This window comes from Oryctolagus cuniculus, chromosome 1 (assembly GCF_964237555.1).
Source record: "Oryctolagus cuniculus chromosome 1, mOryCun1.1, whole genome shotgun sequence".
In the NCBI taxonomy this organism is placed as follows: domain Eukaryota; kingdom Metazoa; phylum Chordata; class Mammalia; order Lagomorpha; family Leporidae; genus Oryctolagus; species Oryctolagus cuniculus.
This window is the reverse complement of record NC_091432.1, coordinates 100,102,797-100,127,623: the sequence shown is the minus strand read 5'-3', so window position 1 is coordinate 100,127,623 and position 24,827 is coordinate 100,102,797. Positions and strand designations below refer to the sequence as shown.

At 40.1% G+C, this 24,827-nt stretch overlaps 1 protein-coding gene and 1 pseudogene across 6 annotated transcripts in view; both read right to left on the bottom strand.

Annotated features, from left to right (window-relative positions):
• Positions 1-24,827, bottom strand: part of ATM (ATM serine/threonine kinase) — a 154,485-nt gene that overhangs the window by 3,936 nt on the left and 125,722 nt on the right. For all 6 annotated transcript variants that reach the window (XM_051819893.2, XM_008261832.4, XM_051819896.2 and 3 more), the window contains 6 exons: positions 24,439-24,555; positions 19,565-19,714; positions 16,350-16,515; positions 14,616-14,702; positions 6,906-7,020; positions 1,226-1,289 (listed from right to left, as the gene is read on the bottom strand). In XM_051819893.2, coding sequence (XP_051675853.1) covers positions 1,226-1,289; positions 6,906-7,020; positions 14,616-14,702; positions 16,350-16,515; positions 19,565-19,714; positions 24,439-24,555 — 699 coding nt within the window. The remainder of the gene's footprint in view (positions 1-1,225; positions 1,290-6,905; positions 7,021-14,615; positions 14,703-16,349; positions 16,516-19,564; positions 19,715-24,438; positions 24,556-24,827) is intronic.
• LOC138850569 (pyruvate kinase PKM pseudogene) lies at positions 1,996-3,335 on the bottom strand (annotated as a pseudogene).

Genomic DNA, 24,827 nt, shown 5'->3' with positions numbered 1-24,827 from the left:
AAGCACTGTCTACTCTTGACCAGGGTAGTCAAGGTTAAGGGCATTTGTAGGCCCCAATTCTCCATTTACTGTGCTGTGCCAAGAAACAGAAGAGGTGTTAGCACTGGGAGAAGAGCACTAGCAATAATCAGACCTCACCCCTAAGTCATGTTCTGCAGTAAAACTTGTTTTAGTAATAACAAACTCAACTCTCTGATCTCTACCTTACTCCTAAGGCTCTTTTAATTAGTCCCAAATTTGGGTAGAGAAAAAAGGAGTATAATTTACCAGAATCTCCTCCACGCCAAAATCTGAGGCCATCATTGGGATCTTGAGATATATGTGCAGAATACAACTGGGATTCCAAAAAAAAAATTGACATGGATAGAGCAAGTGACTTTAGGTCAAATTATAGAAAATGAGGTCATGAGGGAATTTTGATTTTGGATGTTCAGAACAACTAACTGCTCTGGTGTTTAAGAGCAAAAGAATTTTGTTTACTAGTTAGGCTTAAGGTGAGCTGTCCCGTAGTGAAGACAGCAGAGAGACAGCGAGGGAGCATCAGGACTAAGCCAGCATGGCCCTCACTTGTGAGCCATGTTCCTCTAATAATGTTGCTGATACTTTGATCTCCATCTGAACCGACGCAGGGAAAGAGAAGATAAAGACTGATTTCTGATGAAAACCATCCTGAAAATACCATGAGATTTTTAGGATGTTAAAGTATAGATTTATGTATTAAAGACTAGAAGATACTTACCATGCTGTAACACTCAAGAAACTTGAGGGAAATGGAGGAATTCTCAAACTAATTACTTTAAAAAAATTTGAAAGGTATACTCTCATCCACTGGTTTACACCTAAAATGACTACAAAAGCCACTACTGGAACAGGCTGAAGATGTGCGCTGGGAACTTAATGTGGGTCTTCCCTTTGGGTGGCCTAAACTCAACTAACTGGGCCATCATACGCTGCCTTCCGGGGTACACCTCAGCAGAAAGCTAGAACTGGGAGGTGAGCTGGAATTTGAACCTGTTATACTACAAAAGAACTGGCGTCTTAACCACTAGGCCAAACATCCACCCCTAAAACCAGTATTTTTTTGTGTGTGAAAATGCTTATTGTGCACCTTATCCCTCTGCTGCAGGGCACCATTCCATATTAAAATGAAGCTGTGCTCTTCACATCAGTAAGTTCCTAACAAGAAAGTCTGGATAACAAAATCAAAAAATTGCTTATACTTTACCTCCACTATGGTTAACAGAGTTTCCTGAGAATTTCTCATTACTTCCATTGTTTTCTCACAGCATCTGCAGAGTAAAACACAATATAAATATTGACCCTGTTACACAGCAATATTTTTAATTAAATTTTAATTAATGATTTGATTAAATATTAGTATTTAATATTTTGACACTCAAGTGTGGTATGCTGAGACTATTCATATTAATAATTCTCAAATATGTATCAAAAGGCAGAACACTAGGCAGGATGGACTCTCTTCTGAAATGAACACACACATAAATATTTCATAAGCCTAGCATTTATAACGATACTACTATGAAACATCTGTTCTTAATTCATACAGGCAAGCTGTAGAGCAACAGGTCTGGAAACAGCTTATGGGAAAAAATGGAAGGTGGAGGTGATGTTTGTTGGCAGACAACTGAGTGGAGTGGGGAGCATGTGCAAGCACAACATCAGAGTTGGACCAGATTCTAAGTCTGCTTCAAATGGACCCACTGCCCAATCCTAAGGTGCAGTGTCTTACGACCCCAGGTAGTCAGGAGTTCTCTGGGTATCTGTATTTCATAGGAACTGAACACAGAGCACCAAGGAGTGTGCTCTGACCTCTGGATATAAGCTCTGGGGCTTTGGGCAATGCAGTCCTGCTCTGTCCCAGCTTCCAGGGGATCACAGGATGGGCAGCAGGCTATTGGTAGAACTACTTGTGCCTTCTTTCAGAACAGCTATGTTTCATGGGGGCTGATGTCATATTTCCTAGTGTCTTGGCATACCTGTCCACACTACAGCCCTAAGGGGGCACCACAAGCACTGCTGCCCTAATGAATGGTTTTGGGAAGGGAATGGGATGCTGACCATCAGGATACAGGCAACACATGCATTGCTGATGGTGAAGCTGGAACCATGCTGTCACCCAGTCAGCATAACCACAACTCTCTTCTTGAAGATGCCTTGGGCCTTGCCAACATTCATGGCCAAGTTCACCCAAAGGTTCACATCCTCATCCCAGATCTCCAGGATGGAGTCCTTACATACAACAGCAAAGATGTCTTAATACAGATAGGCCTGGCAAGCTGTTTGGTGATTTTGTGACACAGCAATGATGGGGGGCTCAAGGGTGGTAATTGGCCATATGGTGAGCAGACCTGTCAGACTTGGCCAGTATGACTGCCCAACTGTAGCACATAAGGTAGGCCTCCAAAGCACCCATGGCAGTGGCTTCTGTGGGGTTGCTGATAATGGATGCTAGGTGATAGAACTCCTTAAGTAACTGCAAATGGTAGAATGTAGTTGTTACATCCCAGGTAATCAGGTACAGCATGCAGAAAACCTCCAGGGGCTGGTAGTCACTTCTGTCTCTCCAGGCAGCATGATGCAGTCCACTCCATCCAGGACCACGCTGGCCACAATGAAGCCCTCAGTACAGTGGGCCTTCTTGATCATGCTTCCAGCATTTGTATAGCAGACAACAGGCTTCCCAGCCTGGGTATACTGCCAATTCTTCATCAACATCTCAAAACCAAGATTATCAGAGGCCACCCTGATATCATCAATGGCCTCCAGAATCTCTTCAAACTTCAGAATTTCCTTATAATTTCCAATTTTGCAGGTTATCTTTTTCCTTCCTTTCTCTCCATCCAGACCTTCCCAACTTCATGGATATCAGCTGCCTTATAGATGAAGCAGGCAAACACTGCACAGTGCCATACCCCAAAACTCAGATCCTGAATGTCCCTCTCTGACATGGTGTACAGGTCCACAACAGCCCTGGGAAGGTTCAGACCCCTCTTGCTGCCTAGGAAGCCACCATTCTTCACCTCCATCACCACGAAGTCAGCATCTTTCTGTTTTATCTTCAAAGACATCCAAGTCCTTTATCAACACAGATCCTGTTGCCCACGTCTACCACCTTGTAGATGTTCTTGTAGTCCAGCCACAGGATGTTTTCAGCACATTTCTCCATTACCCAGAGTGATCCTGAGAGTGTCTCTCGTCTTCAACCCCACCTCTGCAGGGCTCCTGCACTAGATGAGCCCATATGGATCTCAGGTCCCTTCATGCCCACAGCAACAGCAACAGGCTGATTAGAGAATGGGGTTAGAAGCAAAGCTGCCTGGGTGCATATTCTTGTGGTACTCCTGAGTTCTAGCAGAGAAGTTCATATGAGCTACATTCATTCCAGACTTAATCACCTCCAGAAAACTGGAAGGCAGGGCCAATAGCTCAGATGATGCCAATGTTCTAGGGTGTGACAGGTAGCGAGTCACAGCACATGCGCACCAGCAAGATGTTAATCACAGTCGTACGCAGCTGCTGGGTCCAAATGAATGCAGTGCTGACTTCAATGTAGGGCTTATGAGGTCCTTGGCTCCAGCTGGACCACTGAGCAGGTGGATCTTGGGCTTGGCCATGCCATTCTGCGCAGGATGCAGTACAGCAGTCTCAAGGTGACCTGCAGCTGATTCCTCTGCCAATACTCTTTGTTTTTGGTTACTGTAGTAATTATTAGCTTACTTTATGGGAATCTGCCTCAATAGAAGTTGAGTATATAGACCTATGCTGGGAAAGCTACAAGGAGCTGAAGTTACTTTTTATCAGGAAGTTATACTAGAACGTAAGTTCCTTTTAAACAAAAATGTAGTGTCTATCCCCAACAATGAGCACCTAATAGTTCTCATCAACAAAGAGTTAAAATATCAGTAGTAATCAAATGCAATCAAAACAAAAGTGATCATACGGAAATCAGCAAACAAATGCTGGCAAGGATGTGCGGGAAAAGATACCCTAAATCCACTGTTGGTGAGAATATAAACTGGTGGAGCCACTGTGGAATACAGCATGGAGATACCTCAGAAATCTGAATATAGACCTACCATGTGACCCAGCCACCCCACTCCTGGGAATTTACCCAAGGGAAACGAAATCAGCATATCAAAGAGTTAGCTATACCTCCATGTTTATTGCAGTGAAGATACAGAATCAGTGCAAATGTCTGTCAACTGAAGACTGGATAAAGAAATTATGGGATATGTACACCATGGAATACTACACAGCAGTAAAAAATAATGAAATCCTGTTGTTTGCAACAAAAGGGATGAAACTGGAAAACATCATACTTAGTGAAATAAGTCAATCCCAACAGAACAAATACCTTCTGTTCTCCCTAATCTATGGTAACTAACAGAGTACCTAAAAGGCAATCTACTGAAGTAAAATAGGCACTTGGAGATGCAATGACTTTGAACAGTCCTTGTCTCAACTGCTGAGGAAGGTTTTTTCTTCATACTATTTGTTGAGCTCTATAGAGTTAATCGTATATGTATAAAATTAATTTAAAATAGGTCTTAGTAAAAAATAAGAATGGGGGGGCAGTATTGTGGTGTACTGGGTAAAAGCCGCTGCTTGCAGTGCTGGAAACCCATATGGGTGCCAGTTCTAGTCCTGGCTGCTTCACTTCCAATCCAGCTCTTTGCTACGGCCTGAGAAAGCAGCAGAAGATGGCCCAAGCCCTTGAGCCCCTGTACCCACATGGGAGACGCGGAAAGAGCTCCTGGCTTCGGATTGGCCCAGCTCTGGTTGTTGTGCCCACTTGGGGGATAAATCAGTGGATCAAAGACCTCTTTCTCACTGTCTCTGCCTCTCTGTGCCTCTGCCTTTCAAATAAATAATAAATCTTAAAAAAAAATAAAAATGGGGGGGAGGCTGGCGCTGTGGCGCAGCAGGTTAACAACCTGGCCTGAAGTGCCAGCATCCCATATGGGCGGCAGTTCAAGACCCAGCTGCTCCACTTCCGATCCAGCTCTCTGCTGTGGCCTGGGAAAGCAGTAGAAGATGGCCCAAGTCCTTGGGGCCCTGCACCTGTGTGGGAGACCCAGAAGAAGCTCCTGACTTCTGGCTTTAGATCAGCACAGCTCTGGCTGTTGTGGCCATCAGGGAAGTGAACCAGCAGATGGAGGACCTCTCTCTCTCTCTCTCTCTCTCTCTGCCTCTCCTTATCTCTGTGTGTAACTTTTTCAAATAAATAAAATATATCTTTTAAAAAAAAATGGGAATAGGAGAGGGAGGAGAAGGAAGGGTGGGAGTACAAGTGGAAGGGTAGGTATGGTGGGAAAATCACTATGTTCCTAAAGTTGTATTTATGAAACAGATGAAGTTTGTATACCTTCAAATAAAAAGTTTCTGGGGAAACAAACAAAAAAAACTACAATAAGCTATCTAATCTTACTCCAGTTGGAATGGTTAGTATATTAAAAAAAAGTAACAAATGTTAGTAAGCATGTGGAGTAATGAGATACCTTATACACTGCTGGTGGAAATGCAAATTCGTATAGCTGTTATGGAGAACAGAAAGGAAGTTCTTCAGAAAATAGTATTTTTTAAAAAGATTTACTTATTTATTTAAAAGGCAGAATTACAGAGAGGAGACAGAGGATAACAGATTTACCATGTTACCTAGCTATTCTACTTCTGGACATATATATATCAAAGAAGAATAAAATCAACATATGAAAAAGATACCTCCATTTCCATGTTCATTGCAGCTGCATACATATTAGCTAAGATATGGAATCAACCTAGGTTTCCACTGATAGATAAATGATAAAGACATATAAATACAATGGAATACTATCTGGTGATAAAAAAAAAGCAATGAAATCTTGACATATGTAGCAAAGTGGATGGAACTAATGGTCATTATGTTGAGTGAAATAAGTCAGACATAGAAAGACAAATACAACATCATCTCTGTCACATATGCAAGTTTTAAAAAGTGGCTCTCAACTGAGAATAGTGATTACTAAAGTATGGGAAATATTAAGAAAGAGGACATAGAAGGAGGCTGTCTAAATAGGCACCAAAATTCACTTAGAATCAATGAGATCTAGTGTTTTAAAGCATAGTGGGGGGACCATTAGCTAAGGAAACAGATAATGCAACTGCCTCCCTTGATCAGTTTATGCTGTATAAATGTTTTAAAATAGTTTGCTATACCCCATAAAAATTTAAGTATTATATATTCATCAAAAATATTAAAAAATTTGGACTGGAAAAGAGAGTAGCCAGCACAGGGGTATTAAAGGTAAAGGTGGGCCACTGGCAGAGCCAAAACAGGTTGAATTAACAGTATGAATGTCATATTAGGTTAAGTCCATTATGGCTGGAAGGATGTCGCATCTATTATTGCTTTTCTTTTTTCAAAGATTTATTTTTATTGATTTGAAAGGCAGAGTTAAGGGAGGGGGGGCAGTGAGGAGGGGAAAGAGAGAGGGAGAGAAGGAGAATATATTCCATCCACTGGTTCACTCCCCAAATAATCCCAACAGCCAGGTCAAAACCAGGAGTCAGAAACTTCATCCAAGTGTCCAATGTGGATGAAGGGCCCAAACACTTGGGCCATCTTCTGCTGCTTTTCCCAGGTGTATTAACATGGAGCTGGACCAGAAGTGGAGTAGCTGAGACCTGCACTGGTACCCATTTGGATTGCCAGCATTGGAGGCAGTGGCTTAACCCACTATGCCACAATACCAGCTCCTCAATCATTCATTTTAACCAGGGTCTTTTCTTCAGTACTGGTAAAGCATGGAGATGTAATTCTAGTATTGAGTTCTATCTGTACAAATCTATAATCCAAATATTTTGACCCCAGAAATTGTCTTCCCTCCCTTACCTTTATCACTTACCTTCTGAAAACACCTTCAACGCCAGTAATGCCCATGCCATCCACAATATCTCTGGTGAGTCTAAAGGGAACTGTTTCAGGAGTAGGAAGTATTTTACCCTGTTCAAATGCAACGCCTAAAGTAAAAAACACAAGGACATTATGAAGTTTGACAGCTAATTTACCTTCTTCCCAAATGACATGTGGACTCTGCAAAGGCAACAAATAATTCAACCCTGAAACTGTTAGTGCCATAATAACTCATTTTTAAAAAGAACCCTTTAGTTTATATTTTACCAATTAATTATATCATGAAATTATTACCTCTGGATTTGAGGTGGATTTCACAGACACTGCTGGATATGAGAAATGGAGGCAGAACAGAATAGAGTGGTACACTTTAAATGCAGCAGATTCACTCTGACAAGATGTTGACTAGAAGCTCTAGATGTGCTTCCCCCAGAACAGAGGAGGATCAGACATGAAGAACAACTACTATATGGCTAGAATACTCAGGAGAGTGCTGGAATACAGTGTGTGTAATTCTGGGGAGAGAGACCATAGATGGTCCAGCAAACGGGCAAGGGGGGACAGAGTACCTTGCATCAAGGGCCCCATCACCCCAGCCCAAATCAGTCTGAACCTAGGATAGCCTTCCTCAAGCGGGGAAAGCTAAAGGAAAAGGCCCTCGAAAGCCCACACTGGCACCACAGACACCTAAGTGTCTTCTGCTGGGGAATGCTCCAGACCCCACAGGATCCAGGCCCAGTGGAGGAATTCTTGGGAGGGTGCGCCACTGCGTTGCTCCAGAGGGGAAATCTGTATCATGTAGTACCCTCTTCCACCCAGGAGGCTGCAGCATGGCACCTTCTGAAATCAATCCCAATCCACTGTGGCTGCACCGCTATCCGTGGGCAATCACCCTCCCGAGCCACTGGAGCAGCTCCCTGCCTGCGGTTCCGACACAGGCATGCTCTCTGCTGTGGAGGTGCCCTGCCCCCACTGTCAAACAAACCATACTACCTTACTCCCATGGAGGTACTCCACCCCCATGAAGTAAGTCTCCACAATGGAATACTTTGGTCATGAGAAAGAATGAAATCCTGTCTTTTTTAACAAAAAGGATGGAACTGGAGGCCACCATGCACATTGAAATAAGCCAGACCCTAAAAGACAAATATCGTATGTTTTTTCTGATTTGTAGAAGCTAATGTAAAGAGTGCAAACATGATTTTATGTATTTGAGTGAAACTAACAATGGAAATGGGATTTCATTATTTACAACCCTTGTCTATACTCCTGTAAAACAGCAGTCTTTCTACTTTTTACCTGCCGAACTCTTTATTAAGTGCACGATTAAGCCTGTGATTATAAAGTAAATTAAAAATATGCTATTGCAAAAATTAAAAGAAAAAATAAAGGAAGGAGGGAAGGACTGATATTCTTAGAATTGTTACCTACGAGTTACACTAAATGTTTACATTAATTAAAAAATAAATTAAAAAAATAATTACAAGCCTCACTAATAGATTAGATCAAGGAAAAATAAAGAGAGGTTGTGAACTGAAAGGCAAGTCTTTAGGAATAACCTGGTCAAATAAAAAAATGACAAAAGCTTAGACTTATTAGACACTAATTATGTGAAAAAAAATTTGAATTATGAGGGTTCCAGGAGGTGATAAGAAAGGTAACGACATAAAGACATGGAAGAAGTAACAGCTGAAAACCAATCTTGCAAAAGACATGACACTCATGTCCAGGAAGGTATCCAAACAGATATGATTAATAAAGGTCCTTTTTAGGTATATTATAGTAAAACTGTAAAAAGTTCAAGACAAAGAATTCTATAATAAAACAGCAAAAGAATAGCACCAAGTCACATATAAAGGAAGCTCTATTAGATGAAAACCAGTCTTCTTAGCAGAAATCATAAAGGCTAAAACATCTTAATGTAATGACAAACTCAAAGTTCACTGCCAGCCAAGAATATTCTACCCAACAGACGCTATCAAGAGGCTGGCGCTATGGCAAAGCAGGTAAAGCCACTACCTGAGATGCCAGCATTCCACATGGTCACTGGTTTGAGTACTAGTTGCTCCACTTCTGATCCAGCTCTCTGCTATGGCCTGGGAAAGCAGTAGAAGATGGCCCAAGTCCTTGGGCACCTGTACCCACGTGGGAGACCCGGAAGCAGCTCCAGCCTCCTGGCTTTGGATTGGCTCAGCTCTGGCCATTGCAGCCATTTGGGGAGTTAACCATCAAATGGAAGACCTCTCTCTCTCTCTCTGCCTCTGCCTCTTTCTAACTCTGCCTTTCAAATAAATAAATAAATCTAATAACAACAAAAAAAGCTATCAACAATGGCCTCAAATGTAAATGCATTAGACTTCCTAAGCATGTAAGAAATTCAGACACACACAGACTGAAGTGATGAAAAAGGATATTCAACACAAATAGAAACCCAAAATAAGCAGATAAAATATACTTTAAGTTGAAAATGGTTTTTAAAAAAAGAGACAAACGTCACTAGATAATGATTTAGGGAACAATTCAACAAAAAGACGTATAACTGTAAATATATATGCATCTATCATGGAACCATTCATTTTTATAGAGGAAACATTAAATCTAGAAAAAGGAAAAGGCTTCACTACAACAATAGTGGTAGGCTTCAACCACTTTTACATGGACAGATCAAGCAGACAAAAAAAAAAAAATCAATCGGACCTGCCATTGTGGCACAGTGGGTTAAGCCACTATCTGTGATGCTGGGATCCTATATTGGAGCAGTCTTTTTATTTATTTATTTTTAAAACATTTATTTACTTGAAAGGCAGAGTTACAGAGAGGCAGAGGCAGAGAGAGAGAGAGAGAGGTCTTCCATCTGCTGTTTCACTCCACAGATGGCTACAATGGCTAGAGTTGTGCTGATCCAAAGTCAGGAGCCAGGAGCTACTTCTGGGTCTTCCATGTGGGTACAGGGGCCCAAAGCCTTGAGCCATCTTCAACTGCTTTCCCAGGCCATAGCAGAGAGCTGGACTGGAAGTGGAGCAGCCGGGACTCAAACCAGTGCCCATATAGGATGCTGGCACTGCAGGCTGAGGTCTTACCCACTACGCCACGGTGCCAGCCCCTCTGATCAGTCTTGGCTCCAATCTAACTCCCTGCTAGTGTACCTGAGCAAGCAGCCAAAGATGGCCCAAGAACTTGGACAGCTGTCACCCATGTGGCAGACTTGGATGGAATTCCACACTCTTAGCATCGACCCAGCCCAGCTCTAACTATTGCAGCCATTTGGGGAGTGAACCAGCATATGGAAGATCTCTTTTTTTCTCTCTCCATCTGTCTCTTCCTGTCACTCAGCCTTTCAAATAAATAAAACAACTTTTAAAATAGAAATCAACAAAAAAAACACCGATGTTAAATATATCATATAGAAATGGTCCTAAAAGAGATTAAAGAACATTTTGTGGCCAGCGCCACGGCTCAACAGGCTAATCCTCCACCTAGCAGCACCGGCACACCGGGTTCTAGTCACGGTCGGGGTGCCAGATTCTGTCCCAGTTGCCCCTCTTCCAGGCCAGCTCTCATCTGTGGCCCGGGAAGGCAGTGGAGGATAGCCCAAGTGCTTGGGCCCTGCACCCCATGGGAGACCAGGAGAAGCACCTGGCTCCTGCCATCGGATCAGCGCGGTGCGTCAGCCGCAGCGCACCAGCCATGGCGGCCATTGGAGGGTGAACCAACAGCAAAAGGAAGACCTTTCTCTCTGTCTCTCTCTCTCACTGTCCACTCTGCCTGTCAAAAAAAAAAAAAAAAAAAAAAAAAAAAAAAAATTTATCCAATACAGAATATGTGCTCTCTTCATCTGTACATGGAACTTTCTTCAGAACAAACCCTATGTTAGGTAACAAACCAGGTCTCAAAAACAATAAAAAAAATTGGAATCATATGATGTATCTTCTCTGACCACAACAAAATAAAACATGCTATTGAATGCACAATGGATCAAGGAAATCAATGAGGAAAAAAAATTCTTCAAACAAATGAAAATACAAATATAATATACTCAAACTAAATTTAGAATATGTGATTAATAGAAGCTGGGAAGGGTGGGGGGAGACAGGTATAGACAAGGAGGTACCAAGATAAGAGGTACCAAAACACAGTTGGATAGAAGGAATAAATCCTAGTGTTCTATAGCATAGTAGAGTAACTACAATTTACCGTAAGCTATTAAGTATTTTATGAAGAACCAGGAGAGAGGAGCTAAAACACTTCAAATATAAAGATATGACCTGGCAATGTTAATTACTCTGATTTGGTCAGAACACACAGTGTGCATGTACAGAAGCATCATATTGTGACCACATAAGCCTATAAGCATCATATAAAACCTATAATTATGTGTTAATTACAAAGAAAAAAATAGGGGTGGGTGCTGAGGTACAGTAGGTTAAGCCATGGCTTGGGATGCCCACAACCCATATCACAGTGTTGACTGAAGTATAGGCTGCTCCACTTCTGTTTCAGCTTGCTGCTAATGCACCTGGGAAGGTTGTGGATGATGGCCCAAGTACTTGGGTCCCTGACACCCACAAGGGAGATCAAGATGGAATTCTGGCTCCTGGCTTTAGCCTGGTCCAGCCACAGCTCTTGCAGGCACCTGGAGAGTAAACTATCTGATGGATGATCTCACTCTATCTCATTCCCTCTGTTATTGTATCTTAAAAATATATAAATGAAACTTTCTTAAAAATAAAATTTTAAAAAGTCCAAAACTTAAATTGAATATATTTTAAAATTTAAACAAAACTTCAACATTTGTGATATACACATGTGGTTTTAAGAGATAATATTGAGGGACTGGCACTGTGGCACAGTGGAGTCAAACCCTGGCCTGCAGCAATGGCATCCCATGTGGGTGCTGGTTCAAGTCCCAGGCGCTCCACTTCTGATCCAGCTCTCTGCTATGGCCTGGGAAAGCAGTGGAAGATGGCCCAAGTCCTTGGGTCCCTGCAGCCCCTTGGGAGATCTGGAAGAAGCTCCTGGCTTCAGATCTACTCAGTTCTGGCTATTGCGGTCATTTGGAAATTGAACCAGAGGATAGAAGATCTCTCTCTCTGGCTCTGCCTCCCTCCGTTAACTCTTTCAAATAAATAAAATAAATCTTTAAAAAAAATAAATAATATAGAAAGATCATTCATATGCCTTTTATTCATTTTCTACCAAGAAGCAGTACCTTACAAAATATAGTACTACATTACAACCACATTGTGCTAAGATAGAATTAAATAGAATTCTGTTAGGACAGAGAAGGTCAAGGATATTACACAGCTTTCCCAAGAATGAATTCTAGAGATGGAACACAGAGGAAGGATTATACTCCAGAATTCATAGTCTCCTAAAACAGCACCTTCTTGGAAATCTTAAATTCTACATTCTAATCAAAACCTCTTCTTCTATCCTCTTATTTTTATTAAACGGTATTGGAATTAAATGGAGACTTGTAGTCTATTAGCCTTTCTTCCTTCCCTACTCAGCCGAGGGTGACACACGACAAGGTTGATTACTGTCACCAACACCTCAGATCTTGTTCTCCACCAGATCTGCCATTTTAAACTGTACTTTTGAACTCCAGAGATGTTGATGACTGTGAGAAAAATCACAGGATGACACTATTGGTTCTCTACTATAACAGGATTGTCATCACAGGACAATCCCAAATTGCCTGGCATGTCTTTTTCCCTTTCTAGTAAGGGTGGTCTCATGTCCCTGGTACCAGTTTGGGAATTTCATTGTTCTTTTAGGGCCAACTGCCATGCCTCTAATTCTTGTTAAATTAGTATGCTTTCTATTTCTCAGAGTAGAGAAGGACGAAAACGTAACTTCCTTTCAATTCTTTCCTCTTTTTGCTTCAGGCTTCTTTTTAGCACTAACATTGTCTACCTCTCTCAGCAGAAAAACTAACAAGGCCTCACTCTAAAGTCAACGCTACCAGACCCTCATATACTTTATAATTTCCCTTGCTATTTCAATTATCCTTTGTTTCTTGCCTGTGTCTTCATTATCTAACACATTCATGCTTCTCTCAGGAAAAAGCAAGGACCTTCCCTTCTAAACTTCTTGCAGAAAGATTCCACATTCTTACTCTATACTGTATACCCGTAAGTTGTTTACCTCTTATCTTTCTACAATCTAGCTTCCTCCATTCTTTCCCAGTCCTATGTCCTAGTCCTGTAAGATTAACGGTTAAATTCAAAGGCCTGGGGCCGGCCCCGTGGTGCAAGAGGTTAATCCTCTGCCTGTGGTGCTGGCATCCCAAATAGGCGCTGGTTCTAGTCCCGACTGCTTCTCTTCCAGTCCAGCTCTCTGCTGTGGCCTGGGAAAGAAGAAGATGGCCCAAGTGCTTGGGCCCCTGCACGCATGGGAGACCAGGAAGAAGCTCCTGACTCCTGGCTTCAGATCGGAACAGCTCCAGCTGTTGCGGCCATTTGGGGAGTGAACCAATGGAAGGCAGTCCTTTCTCTCTGTCTCTCCCTTTCACAGTCTGTAACTCTACCTCTCAAATAAATAAATAAAATCTTTAAAAAAAATTCAAAGGCCTATTTTCAGCATTCTAGTGGACCTTCAACTTTCTCTATTAGATAGTGTTGAACATGATGTCCTTTACCAAATATTATCATCCCTTAGCTTCCAAAATATCCCTGCTTCCTAGTTTCAATGACTTGCTGATTATTCCTCATGTTTTTACGTGTGACTTGGTATTTTCAGTGCTAACATTCCTTATGATTCAATCCTTAGTCTCCTTTATAAAAGATGTCTAAATAAGATCAGAACCTCCTCCAGATATCTAGCTGCTAAAGATACTGAAACAATGTCATTATACTCAAATTCTTTTCTTTCTCATATATCAAACTGTCTAATCCACCTTTAAATCTTATTAATATTTCAAAATAATGTTCCAAACTAAACTCATTACTCATTTTATACAAAATTCCTTTAGTCTATTCCTTAGCTAGAAGTTTTAGCTATCTCTTTTCCCACTTAGAATCACTAGTGCAGTTTACTACAAAAATAATGCCTCTCAGATCAAATCCAATCTCTACATTAGGCCACATCTACGTAATTTCTTATCTGAACTATTATAATAACCCCTAACTTACTTTCCTGCGGCCAGTACTTCTCAAATTGCTACTAAAACTATCTTTCCAAAAGATAATGATGTCTTCCTTAAATAATCTTCATTTACTACTCATTTTTTAAAATATTAACATCAATATATTTCCCAAATTAATCAACTACATGCAAACTTCACTCCAGCCACATATAATGTCTTATCATTCCTACTACATCCTACAACTTAGTTATTCTATCTTTTAAATCTGCTATCTTGAATCTGGTTTATCCTTCATTCTTTTCTTGAAGAAGACCTAATTCAAATGTCACCTCTTCTGGTACATGCCATCCACTCTAGACAGTCAGCTGTTCCTTCTAGCACTACTGTGTTTATAGTTCTTTAAAAAAGATGTGTGTGTGTGTGTGTGTGTGTGTGTGAAAGAGAAAGAGAGACAGAGACAGAAACAGTGAACACACACAGATAAACACACACAGGTTTGATGTGTCTGTCTGCCTCATATGTGTAATGCTTGTAATATCTTGGTAGGCAAACAATATTCCTTGATTAACAAATATTTATTAAATAGAATAAAGGTATATATCTTTTATTACTTACCTAAATCTATATGTACCAGTTCTGCTGACTGCTCATTTATCAAGATATTCTGTATATGTCTATCACCAAGACCAAGTATGTACCCAACTGAAATAAAAAAAAAACTGAAATCATAAATTTCATCTAGTCTAATACACACTTAGCCATAATTTAAATTTTATTACTGACTTTATAGTTTTTGAATAGTTTTGGTTTTTTAGTTTACTCAAAGGAAATTATGTATATAATTGAACATTTCGAGTTTAACTCAAACCCTGCTAAATTCATAATGTATTTTAAAAAGCATAGATGAATTGCTAACATTTTCCCTTTATTAACAAGCACACATTTAAAAATATTAGTATTTTGAAATTTAGTGTGGTTGAAGTTGAGACCTGAACTAAAAAATACATTACATGAATTCAAATTTTAGTTTCTTCAGTAAAACCTTCTGCTTAATGACTTATATTCAACACAAGTTAATGATTAATTTGTAATATATGTATATCTCCAGGAAAAACTGCATTTTGGCTTTTTAGACAAATATTGACATGATAATTTGCTTTTTAACACAATGAGAGACCTTATAGAGTTACAGAAAAAACATTTAGGTAGTCAGGATACCTGGGTGTCTGGCTTCTTATGTCATCAACTAGACCTACTTACTTGTTTATAAACTAAACCGGCTGAATCACAATAGTAATTTCTCAGTGTGGAAGAGTTTCTTGGAGAAACTCCAAGTTTCTTGGAAGAGAGTTACTTGGAAACTTTTACAAAACATACATGCCCTCCCTCTCTGAGACATGGTATGTAAGAGGTGGAAGGCATGGTCTTTAGTTAAAAATCAATAAATTGGATGATCTCTGATGTTCCTTCAGATTAGTTCTCAAAACTATAACTTTGCTAATTGCTCTGTCTAGCTTTCCAATTTCCTAGAAATTACAAAACTAAGTCAAAATATATGCTGTGCACTGAGTATTTACATATAGATATCAAGTTATCTATTCTGAAAGCAAATGCTATAAAACACAATCACTCACTGAATTAGAGGTTCTGTATAAAAGAATAATAACTAGGGGCCGGCGCTGTAGTGTAGCGGGTAAAGCCATCACCTTCAGTGCCAGTGTCCTATACAGGCGCTGGTTCAAGTCCCAGCTGCTCCACTTCTAAACCAGCTCTCTGCTATGGCCTAGGAAAGCAGTAGAAGATGGCCCAAGTGCTTGGGCCCCTGCATCCGCTTGGGAGACCTGGAGGAAGCTCCTGGCTCCTGGCTTTGGATCTGTGAAGCTCCAGCCGTTGTGGCCAATTGGGTAGTGAACCAGCGGATGAAAGACCTTTCTCTCTGCTTCTCCTTCTCTCTCTATGTAACTCTGCCTTTCAAATAAATAAATCTTTAAGAAACAATAAGAACTAAAGGAAATAAGTAAAATAGAATTATCAGAGGATTTATCTTCCAAAGAAAGACTCAGAAAGTAATGCATTGAGGGAAGAGAAAATAATCTATATTGACTATAAAACAGGAAGAAGAAAAACCAGTCTTATTTCCCTACCTTGGAGTACAAGTCTCTTTAGCAGAAGCTATGGAAAACTATGGTTAGAGTTAAGAATCAGGATAAAACACCATCACCACAATGACCTCATGATTTAGGACAGTTTGGTTAACCACCACCACCACTACCACCACCACCACCACCACCACCACCCCCTTGAAACTAAGAATGTAGGAAAGCACTGAATGAGATATACAAAGATTACCAATAGAAGAAGTGGCCACACTGCGAGTATAAGCCAATCGTTTCTCAAACCAAACAGCTGGATCCAAGAATTTTTCCATGCAGAAGTAACGGAAAACTGGTTGAAAATGCTTGCAGATATTCATGAAGGTTTTGTATTTCTCTTCAAAAGACTTCTTTTGTATTTCCTTTAAATAGAAAACATAAAAAATTATTTTCTTAATACAGTGTTCAACTAATTCAATTTATGTCCACTATACTTCTATATGAAGAAATGATTGTTCATCTCTTTATTGCCTCTATAGCAAACTATTTTACCCACAAGATACTCATTACACATGATAATCTGTTTAGGATTTTTGTATTACTCTTAAGGGAGGGAGGCACAGCAACAGTGACTATTATTTGTTTTAATTAAATTCTGTGAATGTGACTTAGATGGAAGTAAACAGCAAAATGCCAAATATAGCTCTAGAGAATCCCATGTGACATCCTAGCACTAGGGGTGCAATAAGAAACAGAACTAAGGAAGTGTTGATGGAAGGCAAAGCAGCTACACAGATCTCTGTTCTCCAAAATCTTCTAATACTTTCCCGAGGCTACATTTAGCTATTTCAGTGGACTCCACTGCCCCATACACACTGATGATGTCTACATCTGTCTCTGACCCAGATACCACTGTCAAGTTCCAGTTTAGGTGCTTCTTCAACAACCTACTCAAAATCTTCACCAAGATCATTTCCAAAGCCAAACAAACACTTCTTTATCTTTGACAAACCTCAGCTACTTACTCCTTCTTCAATTTAATAAAGAGCCTCACCATTTACTACCCAGACAACTGGGAAGCACTGACTTCTCCTTTTCCTCCATCTCACTTCTAATCAAACCCTACATACCTGCCTCCTTAATATTTCTAGCATCTATTCATAAGTCTCCATTCCTACTATTATTAGTCTTAGTCATACCTCATTTTATCTCATGTCTCTAGTCTTCTTTCTAAAAAATATAACCCCAGTGTTGTCATTTAGGCACTAAAATACAAGTCCGTTTTACCATTACTCTTAAAGGTCTTCTATTGCCTATAACATAAAGCCCAAATTACTTAGCATGTCATAAGCAACCTTCCATTTTTTGACCAAAAACTACTACTCTAACCCCATCTATCCATCCTTCCTCAAAGGCCAACTTCCTTTAGCTTTTTGCTCCTTCTGCCTGCAAAAGCAATTCATTTACAAAGCTACCTCAAGCACCTTCCTTCTATGAATCTAAATTTGTCTACTATTCACAGCAGGCAGAACTAACCAATTCCTCCTCCATGCCTACAATATATCCTTTGTATCCCATACAGACCTCTATCACACTGCCTACAGGACTTAGCATACATTTTTCAAAGAAATGCAACAGAGGCTGGTGCCACGGTTCACTAGGCTAATCCTCCGCCTGTGGCGATGGCACATGGGGTTCTAGGCCCGGTTGGGGCGCCGGTTCTGTCCCAGTTGCTCCTCTTCCAGTCCAGCTCTCTGCTGTGGCCCAGGAAGGCAGTGGAGGATGGCCCAAGTCCTTGGGCCCTGCACCTGCATGGGAGACCAGGAGGAAGCACCTGGCTCCTGGCTTTGGATCGGTGCAGCGTGCCGGCTGTAGCAACCATTTTGGGGGTGAACCAATGGAAGGAAGACCTTTCTCTATAACTCTGCCTGTCCAAAAAAAAAAAAAAAAAAAAAAAAAAGGCAACAGAAACCACAATAAAATGAAAAGTAAGTGGATTTGGAAGCTGCAAAGACAAGTTTTAAATCCTTGTTCCACTGCTTATTAGCTCACTGAGTAGGGGTAACTTAAATTCTTTGAACTTCTTTTAATTTTACAATAAAGGCAGAAGAACAAGGGGAAGTCTCAGCATAATGCCTGGTATATAGGAGGCATTCGATATACGTTGCTGATGTGGCTAATGAACTTTAGATCAGATGGTCAGAATAATAGGGCAAATGTCTTGGAAGTCTCTAGATCAGTTTCATAAAAAAGTTCGTAATTTGTTTTAGCTAGTGTTTTTGTTGTTGTTGTTGTTATTAATATGAGCTTACTCCAAAGTGAACACAAATCAACATATATGGAATAATACTTAAATTTCTCATCTGACAAGGATTGACAATTTAAATAGTTTTGAAACCTTCCAGTGAGATGTACCAATGCCATCTCACTAGTCCAAGTAATCAATTTCTGTTCACAATTGATCATAATGATAGGACTAAGAGTCAAAGGGATCAGATAAACAAGAATAGTGTCTGCTAATACTAACTGATAGAATCAAAAAGGAGAGAACGATCCAACATGGGAAGTGGCACACATAGCAGACTCATAGAATGGCAGATGTCCTAAACAGCACTCTGGCCTCAGAATCCGCCCTTAAGGCATTCGGATCTGGCTGAAAAGCCCATGAAAGTATTTCAGGCATGGAAAGCCAAGACACTATGGAAAAAAAAAAAAAAAAAAAAAAAAGCCAACAACAACCCTAAATGAAAGATTTCCGCGAGTGAGATCCCAGTGGAAAGAACAGGTCATCAAAGAAGGAGGTACCTTTCTCTGAAGGGAGGAGAGAACTTCCACTTTGACTATGACCTTGTCTAAATATGATCAGAGTCAGTGAACTCAAAAGGCTTCCATAGCCTTGGCAACTCATGACAAGAGCCTAGGGAGATTACTGATGCCATAAACAAGAGTGTCAATTTGTTAAGTCAACAACAGGAGTCACTGTGCACTTACTCCTCATGTAGGATCTCTGTCCTTAGTGTGCTCTACATTGTGATTTAATGCTATAACTAGTACTCAAACAGTATTTTTCACTTTGTGTTTCTGTATGGGTGCAAACTGTTGAAAGCTTTACTTAATATATACTAAACTGATCTTCTGTATATAAAGAGAATTGAAAATGAATCTTGATGTGAATGGAAGGGGAGAGGGAGCGGGGGGTGGGAGGGAAGTTATGGGGTGGGGGAGCCATTGTAATCCATAAACTGTAGTTTGGAAATTATATTCATTAAATAAAAGTTTAAAAAAAATAAATAAAACCTTCCTTTTTCACACACACTTTCATTCTGGAAAGTTTACTTTGTTTTACTTAGTATCTTTAAGAATTATCTCACGAAATTGATACTTTCTTTATTCTATAATATTTGGTAGCTGTCACCTTTATTGAGCTATTAAATAATCATGCATTAACTTTTAATTTTGAGTGCCACTCACGATCATTTTCTTTTGGCATTGAACGGAACTGAAATCTGTTGGCCTGTATCTTTTATGAGCACCACCTTCACTGTCAGTAAGAAATTCACCAATAGGGATAGTTCCTGTGCACCATTCAAGAACACCACTTCGCTGAGACAGAGGAACCACCTGAAAGTAAAGATTAAATAATTTAATGGAAGGCCATTAAAGAGCATCTAATGATTATTCCTTTATGAGAGTCAGGATGAAGTATTTTTTAAAGTTCTACTAGTAATTTTCTGTCCATGACAAAGTTTCTTGGAGGAAAGCAACTAAAAATAGATTTCAGCTCTTAGAATGTGATTTTATTTTTAACCCTGCTCCTTAGACTTCAAGGAGTTTGACCACAATTCTCTGGAAGGTCACACTTGTTAATAATACTCATTATCTCAGTGACTTATCCATACTTTGATCTTTTAGCACAGAAGTTTAACTGTTTTCCTTATACTTTCAGTATCAATTAAATTTGAGGAATTTCACTTTAGGAAAAACTACCCATGTATGTGGCCTCAATTTTGATTTATGTTAATGACATTATGTATATTCTTACCTTATAGTTTTATTATTTTCACCAAGAGAAAATATATTCCTAAACAGAAAATGACTAATTTTATTAAAATTATGACATATCATTAACATAGAGTGTTGAAAATCATATTACCAAATGCCATTTTACCCATTAAACACCTTCATCAAATCTAAGATTTTCTCATGTTTTCTTGGATAGAAATGAAACTCCTTTTGTACCCTTTGCTAATTCCATGCTCCTCCCCATCATCCAGGTAGTTCTAACCGGTTTATCAGGTTCATGGATAGCAGACACATTTTATTTTCAAAGCTACATATACATAAAACAGTTGTAAGCTTTAAGCAGCGTTATTGTACTATATGTATAATTCTACATTTTGCTTTTTTGGTAATACTGTTTTATATTAAGCTGACAGTACATTTAAGTCATTTCCTTTTAACAACTTTATTGTGTAAACACTCAATTATCCAATTTGTTCAGTTTATATCTTAACATTTACAGTGTCTCCAGATTTTTCTGATACACTCTGAAATTTCTCCGTAACACTGCTACAGTGTAAACAGTCTATTGCTAACATACTTCAGTTTCTCAGGGTATATACCTAGCAGTTGAATAGCTAAATCATGAGGGACTTAAATCTTCAACTTAGCTAACCATATGTTACCAAGTAACTTTGTAAAGTGATTGTACCAATTTGCATACATACTGGTAGCTATTCCATAACTTTCTCAACATTTTATATTTTTTCAATGAGGTATATTGTTTCATCTCAAGGTGGTTTTGATTTGTATTTTCTTCTTTTTTTTTTTTTTTTTGACAGGCAGAGTGGACAGTGAGAGATAGAGACAGAGAGAAAGGTCTTCCTTTTTGCCGTTGGTTCACCCTCCAATGGCCGCCGCGGCTGGCGTGCTGCGGCGGGCGCACCGTGCTGATCCGAAGCCAGGAGCCAGGTGCTTCTCCTGGTCTCCCATGGGGTGCAGGGCCCAAGCACTTGGGCCATCCTCCACTGCACTCCCTGGCCACAGCAGAGAGCTGGCCTGGAAGAGGGGCAACCGGGACTAGAACCCGATGTGGCGGAGCCACTAGGTGGAGGATTAGCCTAGTGAGCCGTGGCGCCAGCCTTGATTTGTATTTTCTAGGTTATCAGTAGAATATTATTTGATAGATTTACTGGTCATTCAAATATTTTCTTCTTATAAATTGCCTATTTGTGTTTGTGTTCCTTATTCTTTTTCCTATTTGTTTGACTTTTTACTGCTGGTATCTGAGAGTTCTTTATATATTCTTAATATAAACTCCTATTGTTATTATTATTATTATTTTTTTTTTTTTGACAGGCAGAGTTAGACAGTGAGAGAGAGAGAGACAGAGAGAAAGGTCTTCCTTTTTCCGATGGTTCACCCCTCAAATGGCAATGGCCGGGGCGCTGTGCTGATCCGAAGCCAGGAGCCAGGTGCTTCTCCTGGTCTCCCATGGGGTGCAGGGCCCAAGGACTTGGGCCATCCTCCACTGCACTCCCGGGCCACGGCAGAGAGCTGGACTGGAAGAGGGGCAATCGGGACAGAACCGGCACCCCGACCGGGACTAGAACTCGGGGTGCTGGCGCCGCAAGCGGAGGATTAGCCAAGTGAGCTGAGGCGCCGGCCACTCCCTATTGTTATTAATACCAACCTTATTAACATTTTGTTTTCTCAGTTACCTTTACTGTATCTAGTCTACAGTTAAATTTTTAAAATTTATTTTCATTTTATTTGAAAGGTAGACAGAACACATACATACATACATATATAAACAAATGGAGAGAAACAGGCAGACAAAGAGATGGAGAGAGATCTTTTATCTGTTGGTTCACTCCCAAAATGCCTGCCAACAGACAGGATCTGGAATTCAATCCAGGTTTCTCATGTGGGTGGCCAAGTTAATCGAGCTATCATCTGCTAGCCAAAATATGCAATAGCAGAAGCTGAATTAGAAGCATAGTAAGTAGGACTGAAACCAGGTACTTTTATATGGGATTTAGGAGTCAGAGCAGTAACTAACTGCTGTACCACTCATCCCTACACAGTTTTTTATTTTAACATATTCAAGTTGAACTGTTTTATGTTTTAAGGATGCCTTTGATTTATGAATATGTATTTGTTGACAGTCAACTGATATTTTTGAATGTCTTCCTATTTAAGACATGGTATCTCCCTCATTTTAGTTTCATACTTATTATTTTTTGTTTACTTCTCTTTTTTGTTTGTCAATTTTGCTTTCATTTTTTTAAAAAAGATTTATTTATTTATTTTAAAGGCAGAGATGCGGAGAGAGATAGTCATCTTCCATCTGCGGGTTCACTCCCCAGATGGCCGCAATGGCTGGAGCTGTTCCAATCTGAAGCCAGGAGCTTCTTCCAGGTCTCCCACATGGGTGCAGGGCCCCAAGGACTTGGGTCATCTTCTACTGCTTTCCCAGGCCACAGCAGAGTGCTGGACTGGAAGCGGAGCAGCCGGGACTAGAACCAGCACCCATATGGGATGCTGGCACTGTAGGCGGCAGCGGTACTTGCTACGCCACATTGCCAGCCCCAGTATACTTTATTTTTGTAATATTTTCATGTGCAATCCACTGTTTCTAGTCACCACTAATTTGAGGCAGTTTATTCATACTATATAGTTTTCATCATTTAAAGAGACTTTTTTCCATTCCATTGTTTATATTAGTCTGAATGGTTAGGACAGCTCTATATTAGAGTAAACCTGCTAGGGAAAATAATCACTTGTTACATGTATTAATTTGAGAGTATAGGAAAGAAGTGAGATTAGAGTCTCTGAAAGACTGCTTTTCTACTAACTACTGAGTTGTATTCAAACATTTCCTTAATTTTCTGATAGCGAAAATGAGGACTTGTTATTTCTGAAAATGTACATAAGCTAAATGGATGATCAATACAAGCCCAAAATGATAGGCTAAAACAATTACGTAACTTGAGAATTAATGTCTCAGGCAAATTGCTGGAGTAAACAGAAATGAGCATACCTTACTGAGGCTAATGAGGAAACGCCTACCAAATTATAGGTAAATATAATCTCTAACCAACTATCCCAGATTCATTTCGTGTATGTATGCAATTTCTACATTCAAGGCTAGTTATAGTACAACACTGACTACACTGGCAAAAGATGAGAAACATTCCATAAGACCATAAGAATGTGTATAAAAAACGATGTACATATACACAGTCCAGCTGCTAAAAAAATCAAAGACTTCTGTAATGCACTGTTGAGTGGCAAAAAAAAAGATGGGAAAATAGTCAACTCTAAGAAGAACACTTAACTGTAGTTAACAATAATGAATATGTTTTAAAAAGAAAATCAAACATAAAGAAAAAATAATACTGTATTATGTAAATCAGAGGTTAGCAACTGATATGGCTGTTGGACCAGACCAAGCATCAGCATGACTTTATAGAGCCTGTGAAAAAAGAATCGTTAAAGCGTCATAAACTTTTCTTTATTTTTATGATTTATTTTATTTATTTATTTATTTGAAAGGCAGAGTTACAAAGAGAGAGAATGATAGAAAAAGAAAGAGGGAGATCTTCCACTCCCCAGATGGCTAACATGGCCAGGGCTGTGCCAGGCCAAATCCAGGAGCCAAGTGTGCTTCCTCCCAGTTTCCAAAGTGGGTACAGGGGCCCAAGGACTCCGACCATCCTCTGCTGCTTGCCCAGGTGCATTAGCAGGGAGCTAGATTGGAAGTGGAGCAGCAGGACTCAAACCAACCCCCATATGGGATGCTGGTACTGCAGGCTGTGGCTTAATCCACTGTGTGGCAGTGCTGGCCCCTAAAGCATTGTAAAAGAAAAACCAGAGTATGTGACAGAGATCTATGTGGCCCACAAAGCCTAAAATGTTTACAGTTTGGCCTTTCACAGAAAACATTTACTGACTCCTGGTCCTAATAATGGTTTTCTTTTATAGTTTCTTGGCAAAGCCAACCAAAGTACAAAATAGGGAGATGTCTGGCCTAGTGGTTAAGACATCATTTGGTGCCTGCGTCACATATCAGAGTTGCCTGGGTTCAAGTCCTGACTTGACCCAACTCAGTTTCCTGCCCGTGCATATCCTGGGAGACAGCATGTGATGACTCCGGTAGTTGGGTCCCTGCCACGTGTATGGGAGAGTTGGATTGGGTTTCTGGCTCCTAGCTCGGACCTGTCCTAGCCCTAGCTGTTGTGGGCATTAGGGGAATGGAACAGAAGATGGGGTTTCTCTATATTTCTCTGCCACTCTGCCTCTCAAATGAATAAAATAAGTTTTAAACAGTACTAAGTAGTTACCTTGTATGTGCAGATAGTCAACTTCCTCTTCCTAGTTTCAGTGTTTCTTTGCAGTAACATATTACACAACTGGAAAACCTGCTGCATGACAGCATCTTGTCTCAGGTCATCACGTCCCTTCAGGATAATGAAAGGTAAATAATTAAACACAGTCCATTTTATTATAAAAGACATACAAAATGATCTGAGAATGGCAAAAAGCCCTTAGAAATCAATCTGAGCTTCCATGCTTTTCATATGAGTTTATTAAGTAAAGCGTACAGTCATTCTTTCACTCAGAATAAACTCTAGCACAGGGTAGATCGTTGCCCCTAGGCTGCCTTTGCAATTAAGACTAACTAGATTCTCTCACTTGAAGCTACACTGCAAACTACCTGAGTACAGCAGCA